Genomic DNA, 7,132 nt, shown 5'->3' with positions numbered 1-7,132 from the left:
ATCCAGTCATAATCACTGTGACTTTTTTCCTGCTTCTCTTTTTGTTGTTTCTTTCTACCTTTTTCCCTAATGGTTTTCATTTCCTTTAGTGTGGTAAGGTGTTGTAAATAGTCTATGACATATTGCTCTTCCACTGCATACTTAGAGGAACATTCTTTGATGCTCTCAGTATTCTCCAAAGATAAAAGCCCATTTTTGAAATTCTGCGTGATGTTGAAACGTGGCTGCCAATCATCTGGCTGTCTTCTTTCACCATTACTATTCACACATGGGGTCTCATGCACGCTTAAGAAGTGGTACGGCCTCTCACTGTTTGTCACTGGTTGTGGAAAGTTACTCTGACTTATTTACCAGTGATGGAAGACACCTAAACAGTGGGCTACTGAACAGACGGCTTACAATGACAGCATGGTGAGTGAACTGCAAGAAATTAGCAACCAGTCTACTGAGTTCATGGCAGATCTTGATAAAACACTGACTTGGTTAAGAAATGTATTTCATGGACTGTCAGTTGTAAGTAAAAGAAGAACATTTTGCAAGAGGAGTTACAGCCTTGTTACAAAGGATGACATCCACTGAGGTAGTACAAAGATGTTTCCCTGATGGTATACATGGTTCAGTAGATTTTAAAATCGCAGATCAAACTGAAGCCAATTTTAAGTTGTCAAAGATGGATGCAGTATATTTGCAATACCTCATTCATCGCAATGTCTTCTGTGCTGCAGCTAAGCAGCAGATGATGAAGCTGTATGAAGAACTGAAGTTAAAATATCAGTGCCTGTCTGATAGTTCCAGTGGAGAGAGTTATGAGGATGGTGAAAGTGGTTCTAATGATCCTGGTGATAGTGCCGATACTGACATTCTTTGCGATGAGGATAGAGATATTGATGGGAATGGAGAAGATCAAAAATAGATGCCTAGGTTCAATATCTACAGTTCCCCAGAAAGTTGTGTTTTATTAAAAAATATGAAAACTTTTTTTATATATATTTTATTTATATACATACAAAATATTACACTATATAAATATATTTTATCTTTATATTTTGTGTTATATTAGTGTGTTTGCTTTTCACAAACTTGTTTAAAAGATTTGTTTTTCTTCATACAGTGGAAAGTGCAGTAAGTTTTTTTCATGCCATTTACAGAGGTTTATACTGTTGTTTACAAATGAAGTTTCATATTTCATGTTTTATACTAATTTGATTAAGTTATTGTTGTGCAATAAAACAAACAAACAATAACTCTTTCTCATTGCAGTATGTTCATCACAGCAGCCGTCGTCTATACAATATATGTGAATAAACCCAGAAAATTATACACCCCCTCCTTCACCCTTGGAAAAATTGCAAGCCCCCCCTTTTTCATATACAGAAAATGGAAAGCCCCCCCTTGAATTGCCCGGCACCCCCCAGGCCAGATTAACTGGTGATTCCCTTAGTGTACGATACCGGTTGTATGTATAAACCATTCAGATGAGGAATATTGTGTGAAATAAACCACTCAGTAGCACTGGAAGAAATTACACTTTATTCAACAATGCAGAGTCAATGCCACTTACGTTTATTTGAATCAAAATCCGCAAAATTCTCATGATGAAAGAAAAAATAATTTAAATTTACCATGATGCTCGATGAGAAAATTTGAATGCACCATAATATTTGATGGGATAATTTGAATTTATCATGATGCTTGATAAGATAATTTGAATGAACCATGATGCTTGATAAGATAATTTGAATGAACCATGATGCTCGATGAGAAAATTTGAATGAACCATGATGCTTGATGAGAAAATTTGAATGAACCATGATGCTTGGTAAGATAATTTGAATGAACCATGATGCTTGATGAGAAAATTTGAATGAACCATGATGCTTGGTAAGATAATTTGAATGAACCATTATGCTTGATGAAAAAATTTGAATGCATCATGATATTTGATGGGATAATTTGAATTTATCATGGTGCTTGATAAGATAATTTGAATGAACCATTATGTTTGATAAGATAATTTGAATGAACAATTATGCTTGATGAGAAAATGTGAATGCATCATAATATTTAATGGGATAATTTGAATTTATCATGGTGCTTGATAAAATAATTTGAATGAACCATGATGCTTTATAAGGTAATTTGAATGAACCATTATGCTTGATGAGAAAATTTGAATGCATCATGATATTTGATGGGATGATTTGAATTTATCATGGTTCTTGATAAGATAATTTGAATGAATCATGATGCTTGTGAGGTGATTTGAATGCAACATGATCCATGTTGGGATAATATAAATTCCAGTGTGGCATCATGGAAGCATTTATTCCCCCATAATGCAAGATGGGTTAATTTGATTTCGATGAATGAAGGAATAATTTTACTTTGCATTGGTGCAGGATGGAATAATTTGAATCCGCATTATGCATGGTAATACACCATTCACATCATCTTTTGAAACTAAAATCATACTTTCTTAAATTTCATTTAAAGTGTAATTCACTTTTTGACGAATAATTAATAAATTTTCTATGACGGCATTTGTCTATGGACATACAAAATTGTCAGAGACGTCCGCAGCGTTAGCACATTCTGTGTCAATAGTGGCTTGGCTGTGAAATAATGCCATGCAAGCCTTTATCTGAGGATCGACGCATCGACAATACCACTGAAAATGAAACAAAACAGTCTAATGTTAGTTTGAGTATCATTATTAATATCATGCTTCTCATATCAAATGTCTGCGAAACACCACAGTGGTCCGACAACAAAAAATTATGGGAAAAAGTCACCAATGAGTGCGCTACATAATCATAGACAATATAGAAGAAAAATATGCAAACTAAGAAAACTTCAAAAGAAATCGAAGGCTCTTTAGGCCTGGCTGTAAACGTGTAAATGTTTTTATAATTGGATTCAATTCTAATAACCAAAAAAACACCCATGAACTGCATAGCATAACAAGGATTTTTTTGTACACCGATTTTTAAAAACTAGAAAACCGCTGTTATCAATGTTTCATATTACTTTTGAAGCAACCCTGACTATTTCACTTGTGCACGAATTTCTGTGATACAAAACATTTTGCATGCGCTGTATGAGTCACATCTAACATAATAATAATAAAAATAAAAACAATAATAATAATAAAAATAATAAAAATAAAAATAAAAATAATAATAATAATAATAATAATAATAATAATGATAATAATAATAATAAAAATAATAATAAAAATAATAATAATAATAATAATAATAATAATAATAATAATAATAATAATAATAATAATAATAATAATAATAATAATAATAATAATAATAATAATAATAATAATAATGTGTATAAACTTGCGCAATAACGTCACAGATTTGGCGGACTAATAAAGTAGGTATCGTGAGGTGGGAATATGTTGACCAATCACAATTTGTTTTACTGATTTCAAATTTCGATTTACAAACGTTATAAACATAAACATGTTTACTACAGTGTATATAATGACGTATGGTTTAGCACAACTCGGTATATTATCTTACCATTTGCTGCTTTGCGAGGGCGCAAACATCTTCAATGTCCTCAGCATCGTTGTGTCGATCACTGTTTCTACAATCTCCGTATATATCATCGATGGCCGGCCCATGTATCATAAAGTAAGGAAAATTACAAGCTTCGGCAACTGTAATGTGTAATGTTACATTTCATTAGCATTGTTGTTTTAACACGGCCAAAATAATGATAACAAATCACACACAAAAAAACGGTGAAATGTTTACAATACTTTACATTTCTTTTCTACCAGCAGCGATAATGTAAATAATTTCCGGCAATGGTTACGTACGTTACGTACCCCCCCCCCCCTGCAAATCTATTTTTTATTTACAGTCACAAAAATACATGTAAAATAAAGCCCGGTTCCTCAACAACAATATGTGAAGGTAGATACACTGTTAATAAAAGCATGCCTCTAGAGAAAACTGACGAGGATGATAATAATAATAATAATAATAATTTAGTAGAACTAATGTATACAGTCATTTTAGTCAACATTTTCCATTTCAATTATTTCAATATGGATAATACACCAACAACAAGTCTCTGTAATTGTTAACAAGAGTCTTGAATTATTGTATGTGATGGGTGACAATATACACATTTAAAGTGCTATTAAAACAGTATGGGCATATGTTTAATTGAAATTTAACAGACATGAACTATTTTAAGCGTATTAAATAATCTAGAGATAGTATTGTGAAATATATCTGAGCAACATACGTGAAATTAAAGGGCGGCGGTCGTCGTGCCGCGTCCTGTTCGATATGGGACTCATAGCGACGTATACAACGCGTGTAAAATACATTGTTTATTTACATGAAATTTTAACACGCGATGCACACAACCACCGCGCTTCAAGATGAGATCATTTTTGCCTTCGACGTTGATTTGCATTAGATTAGTATTTACATGCATTAGATATAAAACATCACTCATAATTCTTCAAGTTAAGTTAAATATTACAAGTATCACAAAAAAAAATAGTAGTGAGAGAAAGACACATGTACATGTGGGGCTGAATGATGTAATTCGTTTTTGTTATTTGTTTATTTTACGTATGATGTGAGTATATTTAGACTGTGGCAATATAATCGGCGGTGGCGTTACAGCTGGTGATTTTCAGCAATGATGAGAAACAAGCCAAAAAATAGTGTTACTGGTCATAATTCCCCGCTACCTCGAAAATTTGCGTTTAGAAAAGAATATTAATTTAATCAGTGGTCAGTGCCAGCAGATGATGAAACACAAAGAAATAATTGTGGGTGTATGATGTTGACCTCGCCTACTATTTTTAATAAATTTAAACATAGTGTATATGTAGGTAACGCCACGGGACATTGTGAATTTGTTCAAGCCACACCCTCAAATAATTCCTTTAGGGGAGCTGAGGTCTACATCAAACAAATGTCGCTGATAACATCTTATAAACATTTTAGTTTGTAACAGTATTTTTTATTTTTTTATCATTCGGGTCATCAGCAACAAACCCGTTTGAAAACCGTTAGTTTGGAAGAGGTAAGAAACTTTAAAATATCTGCATATGTTGTATGTGACATAGCAGATCGAATAACCTTGGATACCGACACCTCATATGCTGCTGTTGAATTATTGCTATAAAGGCCAAATAGTATTATCGTAAACTGTCCATTCAAATTCAAGGCCACTAGAAGTATGTACAAAGAAGAATTTCAATTGAATATACCCTTGGAATATAATAATTAGATGACGACACCAATATATTTTAATTGAGAAATCGATTTTTTTTTCAATCAATTTCCACAAACACATATCAGCCAAAAACAAAAAAAATTGTGTCACATATTGTTGAAAATTACTTCACTCCAACTCGACAAATTTGATGTCAGTAAAAAGTGTTACAATGTCATCGTCTGTGTAATATAACATTTCAGGCATATTTAGTGGAATTTTGGTGTCTAACATTTGAGTTGCAACTTGATCTTCTTACACATTAAAGATGAATGCAATACAGATACGGAGCGTCGTAACAGGAGTCTTTCAACTTAATCTCGAAATTACTTAGGGATTTAATACATGCGAGAAATGCGATGAGATAGTGTTTTCGTTTCACACTGATATTTATTCTATTCCTACAAAAATGTGTTTTCATAGTGCGGAATTCCATCAAACAGGAAAGCGACAGATAACAAAATTACCCTTAAAAACGAGAAATTCAACTTACCAAGAAAACACGCTACACTTAAACAGGCAACTATTAGAAAAACCTTCATCTTTGCACTTGGACTTTGTCAAAACTGTTACAATAAAAATATAATGACACATTGCTAATTAATACCTAATTACGTGATAAAAAGCTATAATTACACACTTTGTTCTGTTCAACTCGACCTTCGTAACGTAACAAGCCAACAACAAAAGCAACATATTGTATTTACTAATTCGTTGGCTTTAGTATAACCACACCAATTAACTATTCTCTAGACCGCGAACTGACATTTTTCATCTATCAGTTCACGTGCTGAGGAAAAAGCAATGAAACCCATAGGTGAAACAGAAGAGCCTAATATCATACTCGTAGCTGTTCATTGTACATTACCCGGATTCTTCGTGATTGAGAACTGAAGGTGTCGTCGCCAATGGCGGCGACATTTGTAACAACACAGTTGTTGAATATAATTAATGTAGTCGCCACCGAATATGTTTTCCCAACATCCTAATTAGAAAAGACAAATACACTGCAGCTTTTCAATATATAACAAAATCGGGACGTTCTCCGAAACTATTATGTAAACACACATACCTGTACGGAGTTATAAACGTGACTGTATCCCGTTGGTAAAACGCACTACAGTCAATAAGCTGTTTCCAACACTATTTAAAGAATTTTAATCCTCTTCAAAATTCATTTGTATAAAGTCATATTTTAGCGACCATATGGCATTCAGTGGAACAAAGATATAAGTAATATAATCTAGGAGTTATGGCGAATACTTAGTGTCAATTGTTCATCACTTAGCGAGTGTATTAATTTATTTCACACCTGACCTCTGTGTATTGGTGTGTAATAGTTAATTATTATTGAATTTGTTCATAAAACCACCATTTAACTACAACTACAACTAGCTAGAACTATAGATCTTAGATACAAGAACCGTGATGAAGTTATAAAAGCAACTTCAAACAACATTGTTGATTCTGTTGAACATAACATAAGTGCTTTATTCGTAGTTAGGGGATACAAAGCAAGAATGACTCAATTGCTTGAATATTTAATGCATGCATGAACATTGAACATACGTTACTTTTGAGGGCATGTGTGTATTCATCCGCCTCTTCGTGTCGCCACATGACATGCAACGTATTTTGGAAAACGTCGCGCATTTATTCCTGTACAACTGGGACAGTTACTGTAAAATGTTTGTCACAAATCTAACTCAAAAACATTACATATATATGATAAATTCATTCTAAGATTTAATGAATACTCGGTACGGTTTTAAATTTAAGAATATTATCAAAAATGTATTTATTATTCGTCCATTTCCGGTGAGCGGATGTTAAATGACTTCATCGACTTTTTTATGCGTTATTTGACAGTCGT

At 33.0% G+C, this 7,132-nt stretch overlaps 1 protein-coding gene across 1 annotated transcript; it reads right to left on the bottom strand.

The window, feature by feature from the left end:
• Positions 1-2,498: 2,498 nt before the first annotated feature.
• LOC144364034 (uncharacterized) lies at positions 2,499-6,380 on the bottom strand. The gene is made up of 4 exons (XM_078014314.1): positions 6,332-6,380; positions 5,753-5,825; positions 3,537-3,676; positions 2,499-2,668 (listed from the first exon to the last, which is right to left on the bottom strand). The coding sequence occupies exons 2-4, from the start codon at positions 5,799-5,801 to the stop codon at positions 2,546-2,548; spliced, it is 312 nt and encodes a 103-aa protein (XP_077870440.1). The 5' UTR covers positions 5,802-5,825; positions 6,332-6,380; the 3' UTR covers positions 2,499-2,545.
• Positions 6,381-7,132: the final 752 nt, after the last annotated feature.

This window comes from Saccoglossus kowalevskii, chromosome 21 (genome assembly GCF_978046115.1).
Source record: "Saccoglossus kowalevskii chromosome 21, keSacKowa6.1, whole genome shotgun sequence".
Classification (NCBI taxonomy): domain Eukaryota; kingdom Metazoa; phylum Hemichordata; class Enteropneusta; family Harrimaniidae; genus Saccoglossus; species Saccoglossus kowalevskii.
The sequence above is the reverse complement of the archived record's forward strand: the minus strand, read 5'-3'. Positions and strand labels throughout refer to the sequence as shown.